This window comes from Cygnus olor, chromosome 3 (assembly GCF_009769625.2).
Source record: "Cygnus olor isolate bCygOlo1 chromosome 3, bCygOlo1.pri.v2, whole genome shotgun sequence".
Lineage (NCBI taxonomy): Eukaryota > Metazoa > Chordata > Aves > Anseriformes > Anatidae > Cygnus > Cygnus olor.
In genome coordinates this window covers 96,914,749-96,939,448 of record NC_049171.1, presented here as the reverse complement: position 1 = coordinate 96,939,448, position 24,700 = coordinate 96,914,749, and the positions used below count along the sequence as shown (strand labels likewise).

Here is a 24,700-nt window from a genome sequence, read left to right as displayed (position 1 = left end):
GCAATAAACATACCACTCTCTCCAGTTTCATCTTGTAAAAGTCACCGGGCTATGCTTGTTTCATCTGCAGAAATGGGAAGAAATGCTAGAAGCTCTTTCTCTTATGCCTTCCTAGCTTTAGGGTAGGAAAAAATGCTTTAATTTTGTAACAATTCTTTTTTTTTTTTTTTTTCATGTATGCTAATACCTATTAAAATGTACACATATCCAGGCACATCCTAAAGCAGACCTGCCATGAGGGCCCAGAAAGCTTTTTTCTAGCATGTACTACAAAAATCATTAGAGGACAGTATAGAAGATCTAAGCTGGGTCACAGTGAAATTACAATTGTTACTTATTTCATGTTTAAATCAAACTTCAATTATTTCACCCTACCTGTTCCTTAGAAGGTGGAAGTTAGGTGCATTAGATGAGATCCCTTCTGAGAAAGGCACGTGGGACAAAGAAGCAGACACAATCAAAGATGACCCCAGAAGAAAATTGCATAAAGCCAATTTCCAAAGTCAATCAGAATTATCACCTGAGTGTGTCTTTATTTGCCAATATACACATCATATTTGTCAGAACATTATCACATTGGTTAATTTTAATTTCTCTAAGTAGAAGATTCATGACATCAACAAAGACTGTGAGAAATGTAGAGGGAATTGGGGAAACTTAGGAAATTTGGAAACAGAGCCAAGAAGTGTGTTAGGGAGAGGATTAGTTAGCTTGCCAAAATTATTGGTTTTCTTTTAATGCTGACAGGAGTTCAAACAGTTGTCCAAGCGTTAGTATCTCCTAAACAGTGAAGTCTACTACATTTGTTTAAGATCTAATTAACTCCAAAGGAAAGTGACAACAACCAGTTTTAAAGGTAATTTTTCCTTTTTTTTCAAATACTTTCCAACAATTAAGTTCACATGCAAAAAGCTGATTCCACATACAAAAAGTAGTTTGAATTAACCAAAGAATATCCATTCCAGTCCCAAAACTGACAAAAACACATTTCACAGAGTAATCAATACAAATAGAGAGAGCAAACAAAATAGAAAACCACAGCTGCAAAGCTTCAGGTACGTAAAATGATTATTTTAATGTTGTGACAGATCCATACTTTGAAAATACACTATAGCATGTTTTCATCAAACTAATATAGAATTAAAGTTACCTGTGCTGTACAGGTAAATACAACTACAAATAGCTGGTGGCATTTTGCCTCTCCCCAAAATAAGAATAGTAATGGAATGCATGTGCTGAAAGACCAGTTTTTTATTATTTTTTTTTAAACAGAAAGACAGCTGACAACACTAACTAATCTCACACACTGGAAACCCTCAAGATTAATATATGTTAGCATAAAATGGTAAAAGTAGGGTGTTGGGGTGTTTTTTTTGCTAGTTAATAACAAAGGAAACAAAACAAGATGTAACTGACATCACACAATTGGAGATGCTGTAGGTACAATGTGATCCATAATTATAAATCCCTCTGAGGATTTACAATTTGACACCCAATATGCAGATCTGTACATTCATTGCCAGAACTCTGTCTTCACCTGCTGTGGACTGAAACGCCATGAAAGGTATGTCTTCATCTGGATTATAATGACAGTTTCAAATGAAGTCCTAAGAATTTAATAAGCCATGTAAACAGTTGAAAACAGTCATTCACTCTTTCTTACTGTCAAAATGTAAAAATAAATAAATAAATAAATAATTTTAATTACTGCTTATTCAAATTAAAAGCACAGCAAAACAGAAGAGAAGCTCAAGAAATTCTAAAAGAGGGAAAATTCAGTCAGACATTGCTTTATAGGCTCCAAGATTCTGTACAGAAATGAAAGCATGAAAACAAAATCAGCAAATTTAAGAAAGAAAATGAGCAGTGATGTTTCACGTCTAAAAAGTTCCGCCAAAATGCTTTTTATAAATGCATATAATTAGGAGCAGTGTTGGTAACATGACTTTAATATGCCCATTTTCGATGATCTTTGATTGACATATAAAAATAATTCTCTGATTTCTAAACAGGACTTGCAAATATAACCTATTCCCTTTAAAACTGTGCTTAGTGTCTTAAAATGTTTAAGGCTATACATGCACTGAATTTTAAGGAATTTCAAGTTGAAGCATTAGTTGAAAACCACGTTATATTCCATAAATTATACAATGAAGAGGATACTAGTAGGAAATGTACATATAATGCAGCATGAGTCTGTTTCCGTAAGACCAGCATATGCTAGACAGTTATCATATACTATCAGGGCTTCAGACACAAAAGCTGAATCTGTTCTCAAAGTTGCACACTTCAGATATATGTATAAAACGAGTAAAATAAGCTAATTTGATAGCACTGATTTATATTTTTGTTTGTGATGTGATTTTGATTAAAATACACAAAGAAATATAAATCAAACACATTGCTACCGACACAATAATGCACGACCAGTCAGAAAAGAGGTATCTTGAATTCTCAGCTGCGAGTCACATTTACAGAAGCCTATTTTATATTTGTTCAAAGAGATCCGCTATGTCATTTCTGTCTTTAAGTAACAGCAAGTCCAAACAATATTTGTCCGAAGAATTCGAAACAGACTTGGTTCTTTGGTTAACACCATGTGACTTAGATCAGACACAGGAATCAGATAGGAATAAACAGTCGTGTGAGGAGGTTTCTTGGAGAGGCAGGATGAGGAAGGGAAGGGGAAAGCTAAAAACTCAAAGAAATGCATTGTGTCAAACCAAACTGCCATTTGAAACCTCCTGTACTAGGAATCATCGGGTTAAGACATCTTCTGATTTGCAGTGACATTGCTTACACATGATAACATTAGTTTCTCTACATATTGGTCTTGTACAAAAGAAACAAGGCACCGAGTGCATCGGTGGCATACAGGCAGTATAAAAGTAAGCAAGAAAATGCTACATACCGTATATTTCATACACTTATTAAAAATGCGGCGAATGTGTGCTATCTCTATGCAATAAAATGCTTCACAAACCCAATTCCTTATATCCCAATGAGAGAATGAATTAAAATGTGAAACACATTTTAATAATCTTGCTGATAACAGCACAATTCAATATTTGTATTCACTACCATCAGTTATTAGCTTATAGTCACCAGAAAACAAGTTCAAAATTACTGAAGATCAAGGGAACTATAATCTATAACTACACTTTTGGGACAGAGCCAGCAGCCTTTACTCATGACAGACGTCCCACTAAGAATGGAGAGGAGGCTCAGTTTTACCACTCTTCTTCGCGTTAATTGTACCTTTCCCTGAGTCACTTCAGGGAAATGGATGGAACTGCTTATGGGGAAAGGTTCTTCCCGACACGAAGAAAGTGCGGTTAAACCAAGACCTGAGTAAAAGGCAGTAGGTTCAGGCCCTTAGTCATTATATTAGCACTTTAGATTGTGTAACAGTGATATAGCTTGCTCATAGAGCATTTAATTTTACAATGTTAAATCATCTTATAGAAAAATAGGTAAGAAAGCTCTGTAAGAAAGTATATATACTATATAAGGAGAAATCTCTCCTTAAAAAAAGCAAAGAAAGGGAAAATTGAATAAAAGGTTTCACTAATACACTTTGTCATGAAAATCACATTAAAAACTGTTATCATAAACAAAACAGTACGGAGCACTAATGAACCTTGTGGTTTACTGGAAAGGACAGCAAACTAGCTGTATAGTAAAAAAGATCATTGCTCTATTTCCTTTTTTTTTTTTTTTTTTTTGTAAATATTCCCTAATACATTCAACCGCTTAGAAATTTTCTTAAAATGTCATAATAAGCCATTTGCAAAATTCACCATCAAAATTTGTTCAAAGCCCTGCTCCTTGCTTGCACTATGGCCTAGAAATTACCTTACATCTTAAAGCTATGATAATGCTTCTAGTTAATTCTGAAAATTCACTCAAAGTCATGCTTTGGAAATGAACCAAAAGTTATAAAGCAATCCACTTTAAACCCTAGGCATGCAGTGAATGTCCATAGGATTTGCAAAACACAGAAAAAGAATTAACTCGATAAAATGGGCAAGACTCCTGTCCTCAGATATAAGACAAAAAGGATGACATTAATTACATTCCTGAATGTCCATGAGGTATTCCTTCAGTGGTATGGTAGTACTGCTTCTGCTCTCCTGAGTAGGCTCCTCAGAGACAGGTAGCTTTGTACCTGCTCAACCAGTAAATGCTTCCAAGGAAGTGAATGAACGCTTCTTGCTATTAGGCTAGCCTTGCCCATTTTCTGGACATAGTTGTTCCCTGGTCTTCATTCCTAAAGGAGCAATACTACCCACTTTCCTAACTCCTGGCACATTCCTCCTCATACAGATCTTATTCTCTATTATATCAGCAAAACCCTGTGCAGCAAAACCTGGCCCAGCACGTATCAGACCAATTTATTAATTCAGTAACACCAGGTCAAATACAAACTAAGCTTGCTACTGTTAATCTGATCATGACGTATGCAGGTAGGCGTAATATAAACAGATACATTGGGTGCATAGGATTTCTGCATAGTCTGCAGAAAGGAAGAAACCCTGCTTGCAATTAAGGAGGGGCAGTGGTAAGTTCTTAAGGCTAAACTAATCCACATCACTGTAGGCCAGTTTGTACTCACCCTGCAAATAAACACTTATTTACCCTTCTTACGTCTATAAAATATGCTAGGTTAGCAGCTGAGGGGCTCCCACACAGAGCAGCACTTGCAGCATTGGATGTATGAGCTCCTACAAAGCACACACCACCGTTTCTTTGAGTAGGGCCCTCCAAGGACCGCAAGGCTCCTCGAGTGGAAGTGGAGTCACTACAGCTACCTCAGTGTGAGGCCCTCTCTCGTTTTAGCGCCCTCACTCTCAGATGACGTCGCTTTGTCAGGAATTCTTTCACTGACAAGCGAATGCTCCTATGACTTCCCCTTCAAAAACTACCACCAGAACAAAGTAGGCTGAAACCCAGCTGTGAAGCACTACAAAATCCAGCAGCTGAGTTAAATAGAACAAAAATACAGAGCATTCTTGACAGCATGTTCTAACAATAACTTTGCTGAATATTCCAGTTAAAGCAATCAAGATGTTTGACGATTGCTTTAACATTTTTAATGTTCAAGCATTTCCACAAGCTGAGGAACAGAAGAAACAAAAATAAGAGATAATGATTAAATAACTAAGTATCCTGATATTTTTATTTTTTTTTAAACCTCCATTCACAGTTGGAATCACATTTGATCATGTTGCAGGTGCCCCACTGTATCACTGACCTACTCTACTGATCCCATTACACATAACTCTTCCAGGGTCAGGTCCCCACTCCTGTTGATGCCCATAGGTTCCTCTTATTAACGTTAATGGGAGGTATGCATGTACATCAGTGGGAGAGTTAAACGAATGGTGAACTTTTACTGAGAATTCAGCTGAAGGAGGAAGTCAGTCTGTCTTGCAGCTGGACAAGCCATAATATTAAAAACCTGCTTTAGACAAGACAGCCATTTTTCCTCCAGAAAAGTGTGATGAATAAGAGCTTAATACGACTCTTGGTTAAATGAAAGGGCAATGTGTTGGCAGTTTCACATTGAAATGCTCAGGCCAAAAGGCTTCCCCTCAAACATCACTCTTTGATTTTACCACAGACTTTTTGTTAGAATTTATACATGTAAGAGCGATCTGTATTCAATTCATACATGAATTGAATTCATCACACCTTGCCTAACTTCTGCCTTTACACTCAGACTCGCTGCTTGGTCACTGCGTAGCTGTCCCTTAAGTCCTGAGCATGGGGCAGCACCACAGGGACCAAGCTTTGAATCCTACCAGTGCCACGCTCCTGAGCAGGGAGCAGAAGCATGGCTCTGCTTACTCCATGCCCCCCCATATGTGGGAGACAGCAATGTCCTACACAGACTGTGGGCCCTCTCATACTCCTGCACAGTGATTTCATACTTGTCTGTACAGATCGCAACCTTGCCCACACCACATATTGAAAGGAATTAACCACCTTTCCTCATAGCTATAATACCTTAAGATGACTTTACCTTTGAGAACACCTATGTGAAATATTCTAAACATTAAAGCAAATAGATTACATGCAGAAAGGATGAAATATTTTCCAGAATAGAATCTGTAAGAACTTCACTGTTCTACAATTATTTAAGGCTACACTGTCAGAAAACTAATTCAAGAATTGTAATCTCTACATGGTGTATTGGCACACAGAAAAGTAATTAGGTAATTTGATAAACTCTTCCAAGTACTAATTGTACTTTTGAACAAAAATAAGCAACAAAAAACTATGAAGAAAGCACCGACAAGTCTGAGGAAAACATAATTGTCTCTTTCTAATTTGTTTCAAACACTTTGTTCTTTAGAAATTCTGTTCCATGCTTGAGACTTCAGTTAATGCACCAAAATGCACTATATGCTTAGGCCCCTATGGGGGCTTCTGCATCTAAGGCAGATTTCAGATAGGAAAGTATCGGTTCGCATAAAGCAGTAAGAAGAATATAATGACAAACAATGCATAAGAATGGGATCTACAAAGAAAGAACAACATGACAGCTACTGATACTGTAACTAATTCATAAAAATCCCAGGGTGAATCCAATTATTGGTGTGACTGGTTTTGCATGGAAAATCCATATTCTACTGCCTGAAAATTAAACATTCATTTCCATTCTTTACACATTCAGTTTCCAGCCTTTGTACAGAATAAATCCAAATAAAGCAAACCCTCTTCTGCGAAGCACAAACTGCACCTTACTACTGTGGGAAAAGTCACATAATCTAGAAAGAGATTCTTCTTCCCTAATGTGCCCAACACAGATTATTTTAAATCTCTGCTGTGTCTAAATTAAGGTTTCAGTGTCTTCGAAATCTGAATGATTAGATGTAAAACTGAAGCAATGCAACCCACAAACATAAACCCAAGTCATGACACTGTTAGTTTAGTTTAGATTCTGTAAGAGGTTACTTGCTGCACCTTCCAAACTCACTTCTTCAATGGCAATGTTAAATATATCCTCCACTGGAATTAACTTCCTCAGTTCCTACTGTTAAAAACTGTAAATTATTTTAAATCAAAATCTGTACAAAGAGACAACCATTAAGAGACAAGTTTAAGCCTTAGGAAAGAGCATTCAAACATCCACAAACAGAATGAGTAAAAACACTTCCACGTCCATTGAAAAGTTGCTTTTGATCAGCTTCTAAGACAGTTTCTATCATAGGAAAGCTATAAGGATTGGGAAAATCTGAGAATTTTCCTTATGCATATAAAATTAATGTTGATTATTATTATTATTATTAAATTCTACACTCAACATTACGTTTTACAAACCGAGCAACAAAAAGGATTAAAAGACAACTTGTAGCACTGCAAGATCATTCCTGGTTAAAGAGTTTTTGGATTATTTGTATTTAATAAATAAAGCTTCTGTAAATGAAGCAGCAATGTAATAACAGATTAAAAATCAGGCCTGTTAATCTTTAAATCTGAAAACCTGGCTCTGCAAATAAACCCTTCAGAAGGCACCAAATAAACTAAGAAGTGGAATTACAGTAGTCTTTAAAAAGGCCCTAGTGAACTTGTTAAGTAGTATGAGAATTTGAGAACCACATGAAATTTCTTTAGTATAGTATAGTCACTGTCTCCAGTCTCACTGTACTTGACTGTGTACCCTAAAGCCAGGATTGTTCAAAGGTATTATAAAGGAATCTGAGATGAAAAAAAAAATGTCCTAATGAGAATGTTCTAGGCTACCACTAATTCTCTCAATAGTATCCAAAATGTCTGTCTTCTACCCACCAAGTGCTAAAAAACAGTAAGACATCACCATCATTTATAAGAAAAACAAATTTGCTTGCTTTCCATACAGCAACAATTAAAATTTTAAATGAAACATCTCTACAGGCAAAGAGAGTATTTGAATTGGGAAGCGTTTAAAAAAATAACGTTTACTCAATAATCCACAGTTTCAGTAATCTGACTTGGATTCAGCAGTCGGACAGTTAGTGTGATTCCAGTTAAAATATTTGGGACAAACAGGAATCTCAGAAGCACAGATATTTCCCTAATTTCAGTGGAAGCCAGAAGTGTTCATTTGATAGTAAACTTTTCTTGTGATACTGTGGCTCCTTTCATTGTTTGAAAGCTGCTGTTCCCAACCTGAATATAAGCAAAGAGAATTTCTATGTTGGGTGTGAATATTAATTCATTTGCTGGCAAATCACTGAAAAAAAAAAAAAAAAAAAAAGAACTCACTAATGTTGTCTTCTCCAAGAAGAAAGATAAAAAATTCTGGTCTGACCTGTACTTCCAACAAATGGCATACAGTAATCCCTAACACAGCTCAGAAAAGACTCAAATGAATGTCTATTCTAACAGAAGTCACGATATTTCTCATTCATTCTGAGCAGTTCAACTGCTTTCACTTCCTTCAGTCTTTCAACCTAACTTCCAACTGCTGACATTTTAAAGAAATACATATCAAATTTTTTTTAACGAAAAAATATTTTAGTAAAATCGTGCTCTATGAGCTTCCTACATTGGAATACACGAATACAGGAGGTGCTTTCAACAGAAAGTTACATAGTTTTACAGTACAACCTGTCTAAGGAGATTTGGAAGGGACCAAACTAATGATCTGGTCTCTTTGGATTAGGCAAAAGTACAGGCAAAGGGAAAACCCCAATTTATGCCATATAGAGAGCTCGTTCCTGTCACAGACTGAAGAAACATTTATTTTATGTCAAAGTTCACCTGATGCCCAAATGCTAGTATTTTTCAAACCAACTGGATATCAAAAATGAAAACTTAATTGTACTAAGCTCCTGGAAAGAAACTCAGTGTTAAACAACAGTATATTCATATATGCCATATTACTAAATGTTCTTCTCCACTGGTGGGCTTGGTTTTTGTGGTGGTGTTTTTCATTGCTGTTGATTTTTTTTCTTCACAGATCATCAACTTTTTCTCATAGTGCAAATTATTGACCCTTAATCTGAATGCAGGCAGGTCAGAAGCTACAGTGTAAGAGCACTACAAAAAGTACACAAGAAGGAGCGTACGCTAATTTGGAGAACCTTACATAAAATATTACTGAATTGAAAAACACAAAACAAACTCAAACAAATACAGCATCAGGTGGCTGGGGGAGGGATTGCTAACATGTTTGCATATAGCAAGGCTCCTCTAACACCAAGGAAGTGCCTGATACTAAACGACGATTATATATTAAATCCCACCATTTTGCATGTTGTGCACTCTTTAAGATGGAATGTAGATTTCAATTTTCATTTTCCATTTCCACAACCAATCTGTTGACTGTGACCAGAAATAATGATCATCTTGAAAGACAAAACTCCCTTAGAACCACAACTGCACTTTGTACCGTCCATTAAGATTCTAGTAAAGTATGCCATCTACATACTTGCTGTCCTTTAGATTCTTTCATCTCAGTCCAGTGATTAAGTTCATCTTCTCCTGAGCTGTTAAGACCTAAGGAAATCCACCCTATCATCTCTTTTCGTTTCATGCTGCGCTTATTATATACAGACAATATGAGGGTCACATCTGAAAGCTGAAACAGTGCAACTTGGAAAACGAAGGTTTCTTTGTATACTGGATTTGGCTGTCCTCGGCGGATTGAAGTTTTGCATTTAGACATCTCTTGCCCCATGGAGTTCAGCAGTGTTAACTTAACGTATGTATCTAAAAAATAAATCATAGTTTGGAATATCAGAAGTCTTAGAACAAACGTTTTTGATAATGAGATATTTACAAGATTCTCAAGGATATGGTGTATACCAGGCTGACTGAACACAGCTTAGATTAGACACATGAAAAAGATGACAATTAAGCAAAATAGTACAAACACAATAACAAAGTAATTAACTTCAGTACTACGTAAATGGGTTAAATTAAAGGTATACCTCATGATCCTTCTTTCCATCAAGCCCCTTATTTGTTCCAAACAAACTTAAATTAACACTTAGCAAGCTCCAACTAGCCACAACACTGTAAAGCATACCACTGAATTTTCAGAGAATAAGAATGAGGTAGAATAAAGACAATGAAGAGAAGAAAAAAAAAAGTTGATATGCAGTGATGATATCAAAACAGCCAGGATGAAATGCTTAAGAATAATCTCTGCATGGATGTGGTTCTCATTTTGGGCTTTATTTTATTCGTTTTAAAGACCAAAACATAGCAAAGTGCATTCAAAAGTGAAAGTTTACAAAATAGAAAAAAAATTAATTTCTAGATTCATGAAGGAATACACTTATTATACCTTTAGAGAAATCATTTTTACACAGTTCAATATGGTTGTTTAAAGTGCTCTTAGCAAGTACGTTTAGGAAGCTGATGCAAGTAAATGTGGCTAGCCTACACAGAATGTTAGTATTTGGGTATAAATACTTATTTTTAAAGCTCTATTTTCATTTGACTAGAAGCATCAAGCCATGCTCCTGCAGAAAGTTGTGCATTTATGAAGTCATAATTATAACTTATTTTAAGAAACATGCCACTATTAAATAATCTGTTTTTTTTTTTATTTTGTTTTGTTTTTTCATTCTTTATTCCTGCCATGAATAATAGTGAATAATATTATTAAAAGATTCAAGTTTCTGTAAAAAGAAACACTGCATAATTTCACTTTGCAGGTACACTGAAATCCCATCATCCATAATCAGAGATAAATGCAACTTGTGCATTAAAGAGTGCCACAAATAATAAACATATACTGTTATAAACCAATAAGGTAGGCAGCCGTGGATAGCTTTACTGCTGGCAAGTTTTCTTTTGCATGAAAAAGACAACACCCAATTAGTGTCTACAGGAACTCACCTCGGATTATATAAACCTGTCCACCTATTAAGTGTTTTAGACAACAGAACAGTCCATCTGACAACAGGGGGTGGAAAGCAGTAAAAGAAATAATGACCAGATGTCAATAGCTGGGTGAGAGAGGATCAAAGGTTAAAGTTTAAGAGAAAACACTATTCACTGGAGTGGAAGAACACAAAACCTTAGCAGGATAGATCAGGAAAAGGATTGAACAAAAGGATTGTTGGGTAAAATTTCATGAAATGACAATTTTGTGCAGTTTTTGTGTAATCTTTACAAATTACACTGCTTATATAATGGGTTATCTTAGCGCTTACAGCTACTGGGTTCTAAAGCACATGGAACACAGAAAGAATCATGCAGACGATCAGGTTACAGAAGACTGGGTTAAAATCGCTGTATCCATTTTATCAACCCTTATGCTTTTTCATGCAAACTCCAGCATATTAAGAAAAACTGCACATGGTGGTTATACTTATACATTAAAAGCAATAAAATGAAAAATCACTGACCTGAAAACTAAGCTTCTTGTGCTCTTAGGTATTAGTTACAGCTACATGATTTTAACACTTTATTTCTTGAGTAGAAGGAGTTGGGCACAAGAATGACTAATCTGAAGTCTACCCAAAGCTGAGGGATGCTTACATCCAAAATTCATGTATGAGTCTCTCTATTTAAATGTAAAGATCTCAGTTGTTAAAATTCATATATTTATGGATCTCGTGTGTGTGCAAATACACATGCATGCATATAACATGTAAAAACTTTTCAACAAAATGTTAAGAGATACTAAGAAGCATCCTTCTTTTCTCAGACAAAATATTAACTGTCACAAAAAGAAAACAAGACAGACTCTATCACCAGCTTTGACTGCTTGCAGGATTTAGCTTATTTGCTTGTATAAGTTCCTAAATGAGTTACTAAATAAAATTTAAAATATGCAGCAGAGGAGTATAGACTACCAAGAAGCAGAAACGAAGAACTCAATTCTATTTGCTGCAGAAGCATTCCAAAAAAATTGCATAGGTTCGTGATCCCTAGGATACAGGAAGGATCGCTTGTGAGAAGTAAAAATTGCTACCCTTTCTATTGGAGTTTCTCAAGACCTGAATGAAAACTGACCTGACCATGCACTTTGCAGCACGACTAAAGATTTTGGAGCACTGATTGTTCAAACAACAAATGTGGTCAGAGCATTTCACTATCAACCTCGTGTACCTTAGTTTTCATTTTATGGAAGTGATGGCACAGATAAAGGCTGTTATATGGTCACAATACACTTGGCAGGGAGTTAGGAAATGGCAATAGCATGCATCTGGGTCCAGGAATTTACAAGAAGTTCTTCTCGCTTGGTGGGGGTGCACAAAACAACCAACAGAAGAAATTTGGATTCCACAATATTGTGTGCACTGTCTTACCAGACCTAGAAGGTGCACTAGTTTCCATCTTTCTAGAAAGAAAACTCTAAACCCACATATGTGTAAGCAGAAGTGGACTATTATTATTATGAATATCAAAACTTTCTCCTGTCCTTCAGAAAGTATGACAGAAGGTAACACACAAGAGTAGTTATTTGGAAACTTTTGTCATCAGGAAACCTACTCTCCAAAAAGAAGACAGAACATGCTATTACAGAGTTGTGTGTCATGTTCTATGCTGCTTTCTTGCATTCAAAGTAAAACTTTTGACCCCGGTGTTGTATGCAACTGTTAGCACAAGAGCACAGTTTGGGAATTAACTTACAGGGGAATAAACATACCTGTCTTCAAACCAAGTATGGACTTCCTGTCCCCCAACTAATTCACATATTCTAAATGTTCAGAAAAACTTGACTTTCCCTAGAGATTCCAGTGTCCTTGGCTCTTCTTGGCTTTCCTCATCTATTTCTATGCTTTGTTTCCAAATAGGTGACTCCAGGGCAGCTACCTAATTATATAAAAGTATTTGAAATTCTTCTTTGGCCTTCCTTCTCTGGCCATATTAATGAATTCTGGCTCCATCAGTGCAAAAAGTATACAGAAAGCAGAGCACAGTGTAGCTGAGCCAAATGTAATTAATGAATGGAATAAAACAAGGGTCAAGAAAGGAAGAGATCAGTCTCAAGTTGTTTGGCTTACTTCCTAAAATCTGAAGGCAATGTGAGATGTGAAAACCACTTACAAAACATCGGAAGCCTACTGGGTAATCTAGTAGTATCATACAAATCTGGGGATTAGAAACAGAAAGATAGACTAAAACCTGAGCCTCCAAGACTAAACCAAGAGGAACAGGTAGGTATGTCTGGCTACAACAGATATAAATCAGACTCATCATCTAAAGAACTAGGAAAAAAAAGTTCATTACTAAAATTTCTCAATCTTTATCAAAGAATTAGAGACAGTAAAAATATTGTGTGTGTGACATTCCATCTGGCTGAAATTTAAAAGTTTATTTCAGGCAAACGTATTTTTGAACAAATGCTTGAACACACAGTTCAAGTCCTCGATGATTATAAATCTTCCTTCTGCACAGTATATATGCCAAAGGTCTCCATTTGTTTCTATGCTGTCTTCACTGACATTCCTAAATTAAATATATTACTACCACGTATACACAGGCACATAAGCAATTAAAGACCGCAGTATCAAACCCTCTAGGAACAGGGGTAACTGTTCACAGTGTTTAGATTAATATTTGCTGGCATGTACTTTCTCTTTAAACACTAACTTTTTATTCTTGGCCCATGATGTGAGGCATTAGTAAGTTAGCAATTAATCATTATGACAAAGGTAATTTATTACTCAGTCATCATGAAAAATTAAAGCAGCCTTGTCAACTTTCAATTAATATTTTGAATTTCAGATTTTTGCTATTTCCCAACTGACTAGAAATATAAAACATGAAACAGATTAGTTGATGATTGCTCTATTTCGTCTTGATTGGGTAAGACTAAATGATAGGATTGAAGTCCTTACTACCAAGATCCCCACCAGTACAGAAGCATTAGAATGAAAAAAGATTTTCACTCACTGGGTGGTCTGTTTGCTGCCAAGTTTTTGAAGTGGCTGCCTTTTATCACTTCTGCTGATAATCTTCCAGTTGTAGCATTATAAAGGAGGCCAATGAGGATTTCTGGAGCTGAGCCATGCACCAGAGACTGACAAGAGGAGGTACTTTCACTGCAGGACACTTCTGACATGCTCATTTGAGAGTCACAACCCTATAAAAGAAAATAAAAAGTTCTGTGCGTTCTATTCAAGTATGTTATTGGGAAGTTAATTTTTAGAATAACACACTGAAAACTAGAAAAGCAACTTAATGACAATAACAAATTCCATTCAGTCACCCAATAAGAAATGTAATTCCTTAATATATACTTGGTTCACACATGCTAGAGGTAACAAAGACTAAAGTAGCCCAGAATTAAAATAAGTCTTAATTTTGTGTTTCCGTTGCTTCATCATTCAGGAGAAATAATTAAAGAAGATAAAAAGCAGTCTTCATGGTCCCTATTTACTTCAATTGGTAAGATAAGACTTGTAACATAATTTGTTAGCATCCTGGAGAACATTAAACCTTGGATCCTTTACTTTCCAAGAACGGAAAGCACTAGCAGAACTTTGAAGATAATAAAATGCAGGAGATTCTTATTCATCTTTTGTAAAGGTTATTCTCTAGACTGAGAATTTGTGACTAGTAAAATAACAGAACACATGCAAATAGAAAAATGCACTCTCTCTAGAATAAATTAGCTTACAAGAAATTTAATTGATTCATGGTTACAGAATTCTTATAGAACCTTTATCTTGGGTGGGACAGGAAGAATGCCATCGTAAAAGTTAGCAAGTGATGCATTAATTTCCACCATGCAAGCTTCCAAAAAATTCAGATCTCTCACACATTCTCATGTCTTTTATTGGAGCTTCTAATATTCACTTTTATCCTTTTAATCCCCTCATTCCTGGCATTAAAAAAAAAAAAAAGTAAAAAAAAATACACTTTTGCTACACTGCCATGCTAATCATATCACAGTTATTTCTACTTTAATTTCCTGCTTTCATGCACAGGCATGTAGAGTTGTACCTATTAAAACAAGAAACTGGACAGTATCTAGCCAATGGCATGGCAATTTGCTTGGCAGCCAAGAACTTTGAATCATTAGCACGTCCCTTTATGACTCTCTAAAAAATACGTAAATTGGATCCACAGATTTTTCAAATATGGCTTGACTCATTTGGGAATCTGACAGCACTCCTTCAAGGAGTCATGATGATTTTGTGAAGCTGATTATTCCTGATTCCAAATGTCTCTCATTTCCAGCAACAGCTGACATGAGCATGAGATCAGTACTAAAACCTAAACTGCACAAATCCTCATCAAGATAAAAGTTAGCTTTAAAAGCAAGTAACTTAATTTGATATATAAAGCCCAAATGCATTACAGAATCTCAAATTATAGAAAAAATGGTACCTAGGAAAAGAAGCGATCAGCCTACAAGATCCTTCATACTGACATTTGAACTACTTCTCAACAAAACGTTTCCAAGAAGTTTGACAGAACCTTCCAGTAGCAATCAATTTCCTCATTAGGAAACATTCACTGGTGCTAACAAATGTGTTCTTAAAACTAAAGAAGGACATCAAGAAAATTCTCTGACTTCCATCCCCCAAACTGCAAACTCTGATTTTAAATCTTTGGTTCTTTCTCCAGAAGTTCTTTACTCAATTCCAAGAACAAATTTCAAGTGGGTTACAAATTGTAAATCGCTGAAAATGAATTACAAGTATGCATTGATTCCCTTGTTCTTGGCACTCTCAAAACAGGAATCTTTTGATTCTGAACTTCAGCAAGAGAGTACAAAGTGGAAAGTTTAAAAGAAAGATGACTTGATTCAGCAGTCAGACTATGTACTGCGCATACACTTGAAAACCTCAGCCTGTCACGACTGCAGATCTTACTTAAGTTTTCTAGCCTTTCAAAAATTTAACATGTTATCCCTATGGTGCTTAGTCATATTATTTTGTTGAGCCAGGAATTTAAACACAGCCAGCCTGATGCTGTTCAAAACATTGGTCTCTAATTTGATTGTAGTCATGCTGTAAGTCCACAAAAAAAAGTCCACAAGAGAAAGAAGGTGCAGTTATATTTTGTTAGTTTTCTTCTGAAAGAAAACAAAGATCCTACGTGGAAATGAAAGAAGAAGAAACAGGAACTGGGGAAGGTAGATTCAGCAGAAACCATCAGGACTTAGATCAACAACTGTAGATTTTTAATTGCACGACAAAGTTAAAATCAGGGATACTGAGTATCATTAGATGTCTTCTCAAAAGTATTTTCTCCAGTACAGAGTTTGTTGTTCAGATTGTAGAATCTATTCAGCGTTTTAAGCAAGGCATTCGGGGATACTCACAGGTGTTGGTAAATAACCTGACTTCGTGACAAGTCCATAAGCCGCCCCAGGATTTAAAATACAACAGGCACTTCTCCAAGTTCAATCTAACTTTTTGTTTGTTTTTCCTGGTTACATGGTCAAAATTCAAGAAAAATGCTAACTCATCAAAAAAAGAGCAAGAAAAGAAGTTGCATTTTTACCTGCTAAGAATATAAGCTTCATGATCACATGCCAAATTGTGAAACATTAACACTGAAGTTGCTAATTAGCACAACATGAATAGAAACTTAGCTACAACAAAGCTTTCATCTCATGTCATTACAGTGCTACCAGAGTGCTTTTCATCTCCATATAGATCTGCATTCAATCCTTCTGTAAACGTATGTATAGGTCACTTTGATAATGTAGTTTCACTGTGGGTAATGTAATATTTAGACCCAAGGTTTCCGTTTATTTGAAATAATCTGTCTACATAAGTTTATTTTTATAACTCTTCACTTTCTTCCTCTATAAACACTGCATGTAGTTTAATATACTGACTAAGTTTAATATAATGACTAAGGTTTCATAATAGCAAAAAGCCTTTTAAGGTCAGTGACATACCAGAATAGGCTAGGAAGGAATGTAATTTAACTGCAGATTTTGAAGAACCTAGATGAACTGTCAAGGTAAGATGGTCTTGCCACAGTACAAGAAGCTGAACTGGATGGTATTTTGAGGTTCTCTCCAGGACATAAATCTAAAACGCTAACCTATTTCTCTCAATTCAGCCATAGCAAAAATATTTTATTAAGAGCAAACATTAGAAATAAACAAATCAAAAAAAAAAAAAAAAAACCCACAACTTTAGATAAAGTCTCTTCCAAATATTTGGTTCAAAGGTTTGTCTTACTATGGTTAATTAAAAATTTTCAGCTTTTCAATTTTATATCACAGAGCTTTGCCCAAAGGACTTAAACTTTTTGCATATACACCACAGGACAGTACTTTATTACAAAGCTAGGCTGATTTTATTTGACCAATTCGTACAAGAATCATTGCTTTTCACTGTATTATAGAAGTAATACGTATATTCTACAAAAACTTAATTACTCCAAAATACTGTCCCTGATGACTTTTTTTTTCATACCTAGAGAAGAAACATCACTCTTTAATAAATACACAATAAAAACATTCCCATTAAACAGTATTTGTATTTCATGCGCTGTACAAAAGTCAGCAATCAAAAAGAAGATACTTTTTCCCTTGGTGCCAATAGAAGAGAACACATACAATGTATGATGTCAGACCTGAACCCCTAAGGTATATTTTCTAATAATCTTTTTGCTACTCACTGACAACATAGAGAACCTTGTATTTGCAATGACAATATATGTAAATGGATTTGTCTTTCTTCACTATAATTCCATTTACTGTTACTTTTGTATACTGCTAAATTTTGCTCTTCAGCCAAATGAAGTTAATCATGAGGAACAATGGGGCCATACTCAGACAACAGTGAAAAGTTAATTCCCCTCATTGCATAGGTTAAAATCATGCCTCTGTAGGCTTGCAAAACAAGAACATCTGATTCTCTTGGCTTTTCAAAATATACACAGGAAAGATGAAACCTTGCTGACAATCCTTCAGCAACAAAAATCTGATTCACAGCATGTTACTTGTCAAAATGTCTCTCTCAAATTTTAAATGTTAATGTTATACCACTAATCTCTTAAAGAACTTCGTTGCACATTACTTTCTTCTACTTCTATGGCAATACAACTGAGAGGTTAGGGAAAGAAATTTGAATCCTATTAAGCAAAAGGAAGAACTGAATCCAGGCCTCCAACATCTTAGATAAAAGTATTTTTTCATCTCTCCTAATCACCAGCCCAGTGCTGAACCCCAAAGTTACTGTTCCGCTTTGGGGTAAAAGCTCTCAGAGGAAGTGACGAGAATGCCCAAGCACCACACAGGCTGCAGACCAGCTCTCAGCTCTCATCCACTACCTCTGCTTGGAGAGCCAGACGGAAGAAGAAAAAGCCAAGCCCAGAGGCTCCACCTGCTCCATTAGCATCTTAAGCACTAGATACTTTATAAAAACATGTTTCAAAGCTAAAATACTTTTCAAAATGTACCGGGCTCATTCCTGGGAAAAAGAATAGAAACCACCTGAAGAGCTTAGCTCCGAAAACAGAAGTATGTAAAATAATCAGGTATGCCAAAGAAGTGAGCTTTATAATTTTGGATTCTGGTATCCAAAACCCACTTACATACTCTACTGGATGCTTCGTTGCCTCTGTGGCAATGTCAGCCTCGGTTCCTCATCACTTGCGTGGCAGTGATTCTATTTCCCCTAGCTCATGGAAGAACTGTGAGGATTGATATACTTAAAAACACAAAGTCCTTAAAAATATGAAAGATGTAACAAAACAGTTCCTTAAATGAAATGACTGGTACCCTTTCAGTATACCAAACTTGCAGGAAGTATCAAGTTTTTGCTTTTATGGGTAGAACTCAGAAGTTACATGATAGTTATAACAATCTCATATATATTTGAAATAATAAGATTATTGATAGTAATATCAATAATAAGATTTAGAAAAAAAAGTCACTGCAAAAAAAGCAATTAAATGAATAAGGTTTCTTTTTTTGTTGTTTCTTTCCGTCCTATATTCCACTGTCATTTTGAAGCTTTGTCAATTTTAAAAACTACAATTTAAAATGCTTGTCAATCTCTGTAGGTTACAGTAAAAATATTTATTTATTTAAAGGAAACCAATACTTTTGAAATCAAAGTTACCTATCTTCACAATATATTAGGGAAGAAATTCCAATTTCTGTTGTAGCTGCCAGTCCTATTAGTCAAACTAAGAAAACACATACGTTATTAGTCTTTTGCTTTAAACTAATAACCTGAACTTAGAAACACTGATACATGGTTTTATTCACCTCACCTAAGATTAAGTCTTAGGAAAGTATCGTTATTTAAGACACATAGGTGTTTTGTTGTTGTTGTTTTGTTTTATGTAATTTATTTATCTATTTATGATTTACTATTAAAACTTGAAGCGGATTCCACTTAGGTAGAACGTGCAATTTTTACTCATGTACTTACACTTTACAGTATTAATATCTTAGTCAATCTATATCATAAACATGACAAAAAATATTCTGACAATATTCCCAGGAAACAAAACACACTTTTTGGGGGGTAGAATGGTATTCTTTAAATGTTAGCAGCATATCCTATTCACAAATTCCAACTTCAAAAAAATCAGCAAATAAATTCATTCAACATTAATGGTATTCTTCACATTAAATGTGGATTTTTTAAAATTATTAAAACTTATTAATGTAATTAAAAGGCAGATTATCTGAAGTGATAAAATTCATATTTCTTGTCAAAAGCTTCTGCTCTGCCTTGTTTTTGTAACTCTTGAGAAAACACTTAAGGATGCATAATTTTACAAAACAAGTTGTTTTGTCATAAATGAAGCACTCACAAATGTAGATCATATGAAAAATATAGTCCTTTCAATCACTACGGACAAGAGACTGAAACCTTACAAATTCCATGCACAGCTTTAATTTACCACATAAACTATAATGTCACAGAGTATAGATGCATGATGATAACATACTAATTTCACCTTTGTGTATTTTCTACTAAGACAAATATAATTTTGAAATGTGGTTTGTTTTCAAACTTTAGGATACTATGAATAATAATGGTAAAATTAGGATGACAAAATAAAATTTATATCTTCTTTATAACGGCAAAACAATTCCACTTTTCTGTAATATTTTTAACAAGTTCACAGCGACATTTCTGGTGCTTTTTTATTTCATAAGAATTAGTGTTTTTTATCTGAAACTCTTCTAAACGATCAACTGTGCAGAATAGAACATTAATTATCTACAGATAAGGAAGCATTTTAAGTTTTCTATAAATTCCATTTGTTTGCATTTTAAATTACACTTTTGGTTTCCTTGCCATACTGTGAAAGTGCACGTAGTTGCTACACAGACCGAATGCGCCTGAAATTTGCACAGCAAACCCTAGCAGCAGTGGAAGGAATTTGAAATGAACATACAATGGAATTTACTGCATTTACAGAAGTGTTTTGTCTTTACATTGCAGAAAAGTCTACTTGCTGCTTATATAGCCATACGTGAGGGAGAGAAACTGAACTCGGTTTTCTTAGGTAAAAGACACTCAACACAAAGAAACACTGAAGCACTAAAAGCTGTTAGAGTTTGTACTAGCAATTCAGGTAAGAATACCTTACATAAAATGCAGACATTTCACCTGCACTCCTGATAAAGCTATGCTAACAGCTCCTGCCCAGATTCACTTCCACATCTCCTCTCTTTACTCCCTGCCACACGTGACCACGGAGATGTTATTGTGCGACAGAGTCCAAGACCAGACTACGTAATTAGCAGTATCAGACAGAGATACATTTATAGATCCAAAGCCACTTTCAGAGCACCCAGGCTCATTACACAGCTCTCAGATCTGCCTCCTTACTACCTGTTTCTCTGAAAAATCACCGAGCACCTTAGTCTTGTAAGATATTCCATAGAATATGCTCAGTGGGGAACGCAATGGCAAGTAGTTTGATTCTTCCCTTTTCTCTCTTGATTACACTCTTTCAAATTGGGAAGGGAGAAAAAGATTCAGTGATCAAACAGTACGCATAATTTATGAAAAGTCAATCTATGGACCAGTATTTGATTGAACAAAAAGTCATGCAATTATTTTTCACAATAAGCAAATCCATAACATAAAAGGCATGTTTATGATGCATTTGTCAATTAAATTATTTCCTTTTAATAGTTCACCTGGCTCTAATTAAGCCTGCTAGTGGTACCTCTTTTGATTTATTCAGGTCATGTTTAATCCCACAATGTGATGATCACTAGGTGTTTGCAGTTGGAATGGATCTGCTTTAGTTCTTAGAGCTCTCATACAGACTACAAAGAAGGGCAAGAAGTGGAAACAAGCTGGGTTCTCTGGGGGCCAGCTGACAGCTAACTGAGCACTAAAGACAGAGACTGTAAAGTGAAAGATGCAGCTCAAGGGCAGACAATGAGGGCCATCCTGACAAGAGGCTAACATGCTGAGACAAAAAGGATCCCTTGCAAAAGACACCCTATGAAGAGAAATGTTTATCTGATGCTGAATACAGGCAGCTTCAATACACCAAAAAAGTGATTATCTAGAAATACTACAGTCTGAAATGAAGGACGCTAATGTAGGACGCTTACATTATACTGCAAAGCCCAGGAGAAGAAGAATCAGTCAGTAAGTAAACTCAAAAGTAACATTAAAAGTCCCACAAACGTTTAAATTATACATTTGCAGACTAGGTAATTTCACCTATTTGTGCAATATATCTGATCAGGGTTTCTCCCAGTGGAAACAAATTGGAGGAAAACAGTGTAGATGCTCTTGCTGAAGGGTGCTCAAAGCTGCAAATGGTAACTGTTTCTTTTTCCTTTTTTTTTTTTTCCCCTTGAAAGACAGTAACAAAAGTGAGTAGATTTTTGTGTATAGGCATACAGACAAACAAGAAAGAATTCAAATCATGCGAAAACAAAATAGTTAGGAAAGTTAGTATCTAAGGGAAAGAAAGTTCTAGATTCAAAGCTGGAAGAACTGCTCAAGGAGGACTTAAACAGCAGCTTGAAGTCTTCAAAAGTGAGAATTTCATGCCAGTGACAACCTTGTTAATATTGACTTATAAACTCCTTCTCAAAAGCTACTTCTGTGAAATTTACAATATGTTTTTGCAGCCTATTTTGCTTACTGCCCTTTGAAACTGTTCTCTGGGTTGGTAAATCATATTTATGCCACAGAGAACGATAGTCTGAGAATCTCACAGATACTTGGTCAAATTCACATTTTTTTCTAGCTTTATGCATTGATTTATTCTAGATGTATTTTAGCTTTATGTAGATTAAAAAAAAAGTGATTAAAACTAGACATACCATATCAGATAATGTTTGTCAATGGCAGACTGGCCTTCTGAGAAGATATGAATTTTGCGTAAGTGGTTTACTTTGATTTAATATAGAAGTTATTCACGGCCTGCTGTCGTTTGCCTGGGACATTTCAGAAACTCAAAATCACCTTCATAACACTCAAAATAGCAATGCTGTGTCTGAAATGTAGTTATTTGCTGATATATAGAAATACCAAAGATTGTGGGGATCAAACTGAGTAAAGTTTTTTTCAAGCAACTTTATAATTAAAAGCCAAAGTATACAAGTTTTTAATTGCTATTTTATTCAGGGCACATATATTAAGATAGAAACACAAGGAGCAATCTTATTTTTTTATTATTATTTTTTTTTTTTCTCTGGCCACGTGACCAATTTAGGATTTTGACATACAAATGAAATTCAAAGAATTCTCCAAGTATCATTCTTATTTTCAGGGTCATGGTAACAAACGAAAGCTATTCTGTATGGGACTCAAATGGTCTCACAATCTCAATGCCTAGTCAAGTGCTTCTTGGTTGAATAGACTAAGTTATATATCACAATTTGCCACGAAAGATTAGGTGTATTTACAGAAAAATCAGGAAAAGCAAACAGCATGGATTTTAAAAGCTAATCAATTTTTAACTGTGACCACTGAACTCATTTAGTGGCAGGTCCTTGTAATCCAGTCAGATTCCATTTGAGTTCTTGAAACTTGCATCTGTTGGCGCACTGCAGACAATTGTTTCTCAGAGCACGGCTGCCAGTCTTTGGGTTTTCCCCTATACCCAGAAGACCTGAGGAGAGGAAGCCATGGGCTAATGCTTAGGTTCTCAGCTGACAGGAGCAGTGCTGGGGGGCACCGGGTACACCGGCTGAGGCAACCATGGCACTGAGAAGAAAATGGCTGCTGCCTGCAGGGTCCTCCCATAGGATACTGCCTCGAAATGCTGAACAACCAGGCAAACACAGGGAGGCCACTTCGTTTACCAAATCAAGTTCTCCTGTAGCCGCAGCAACACGATCACCGCTTCCCAATCACTTAATTTCCTTCAAAGAAAGTGCTAGAGCCATCTTTTTTGTTGTTAAAGGACTAATTCTGATCTTCCATGTTTTACTCCGCGAACTCAAATGAATTCAGCCAGCTATGCCCCTGATAAGAATGTGTTTGGTATTTAAAGATAATTGCCCCTTACTTTGATAGACAGAATTTTTATAAGCTAAGTAAAAGTATTTATGCACCATCACATAGGAACCAAGTCTTTTTGGTAGAATTCGAGTTAAATAAAATCCTATGAACAAAATTTTCTATTTGAATCTTTTTGCCTAGGCAAGTCTAAACCATCATTTTCTTAGCTGATTTAAAGTATCATAATTGTAGCTACTGTTTCATAAAATACACGTATACATGCAAACTTCAGTATTTAGTCTTACAAATAAAATCCTAAATAGATCATACCATAAGCATATAGCAGTAACGTCATCAGTAGGCTTAAAATGCTAGGATTTGCACAAAACCTGACAGCTCAACTGCAGGTGGGTCAAGAATTTCCAAAAAATAAATGCTATTCTGAAAACCTTTTTCCTGAGTTTATGAACTGATAACAACCATGAAAAGGAATACTAAAGATATGCCACACAAAGGGTAACATGAAATGAATACTATAAGCACAACACATAAACAAGTGCATATTAGGTGATTGACACAAATAAGTACATACGAGATAACTAACCATTGTCCTCAAAACTGAGCGCACATTTCTATACATTGCACACAGAAATGTCTTACATCACTCAAAAAATGTAATTAAAATATTTCTCTAGTAAAGATATCCAAAATAATCCTTTATGCACATATGATTGCATATGCCATCCATGCTTTGCTGTAAGGGTCACATCTGGGAGTTCAGTATGTTAGAAGTGGAGAATGTTTTAGAAAGTAAGAAAATTTAATTTAATTTTCCACAGCAAACATCTTGTTATTGACAATGATGAAAGATTACTAGATTTGCTTAGCAGGAAGAAGTATGTTTGTATCTTCTAAACTCTACTTAGAAAACCAATCAAAAATATAAAACAATTGTTTGTTTATATTCTACACCAGAAAAGCAACCTGTGGGATGGTGAAGATGACTATGCTTTTTTCTTTGTTTTTGTTCTTTATATATATATATTTATATATATATATACACACATATATATGTATTTATATACACATATATATACTTTCCAAACAAATTATCTGAATAAAATGCTTATATGATTTTATTATCATGTACTGGAGGCTGTTGTTCACTGTCAGAAAAACTTCTTTGTGTATGAAGAGCAAAGAACAACTGAAGACGGCCATGGGGACTTCTTGAAGAAAAATAAACAACATTGCAATGGATTCTGAACTCCAAAAGAAGAGAATAACAATTGTCAAACACTGTATTAGAACTTGAATATCTTTAAGAGCATCAGGTCTTCCTAAACAAATTATACACAGACAAAACAACAGTGTCCATCCCTGCTATTAACTTT

General features: G+C 35.3%; 1 protein-coding gene across 5 annotated transcripts in view; it reads right to left on the bottom strand.

The window, feature by feature from the left end:
* Positions 1–513: 513 nt before the first annotated feature.
* The window catches only part of SYT14 (synaptotagmin 14), an 88,437-nt gene continuing 64,250 nt past the window's right edge, over positions 514–24,700 (bottom strand). For 3 of the 5 annotated variants that reach the window (XM_040554060.1, XM_040554062.1, XM_040554057.1), the window contains 2 exons: positions 13,846–14,035; positions 514–9,699 (listed from right to left, as the gene is read on the bottom strand). In XM_040554060.1, the coding sequence (XP_040409994.1) occupies positions 9,386–9,699; positions 13,846–14,035 (504 nt within the window). In that variant the 3' untranslated portion in view covers positions 514–9,385. Of the gene's footprint in view, positions 9,700–10,836; positions 10,894–13,845; positions 14,036–24,700 lie in introns of all 5 variants that reach the window. The other 2 variants (XM_040554058.1, XM_040554061.1) reach the window with 1 other exon arrangement.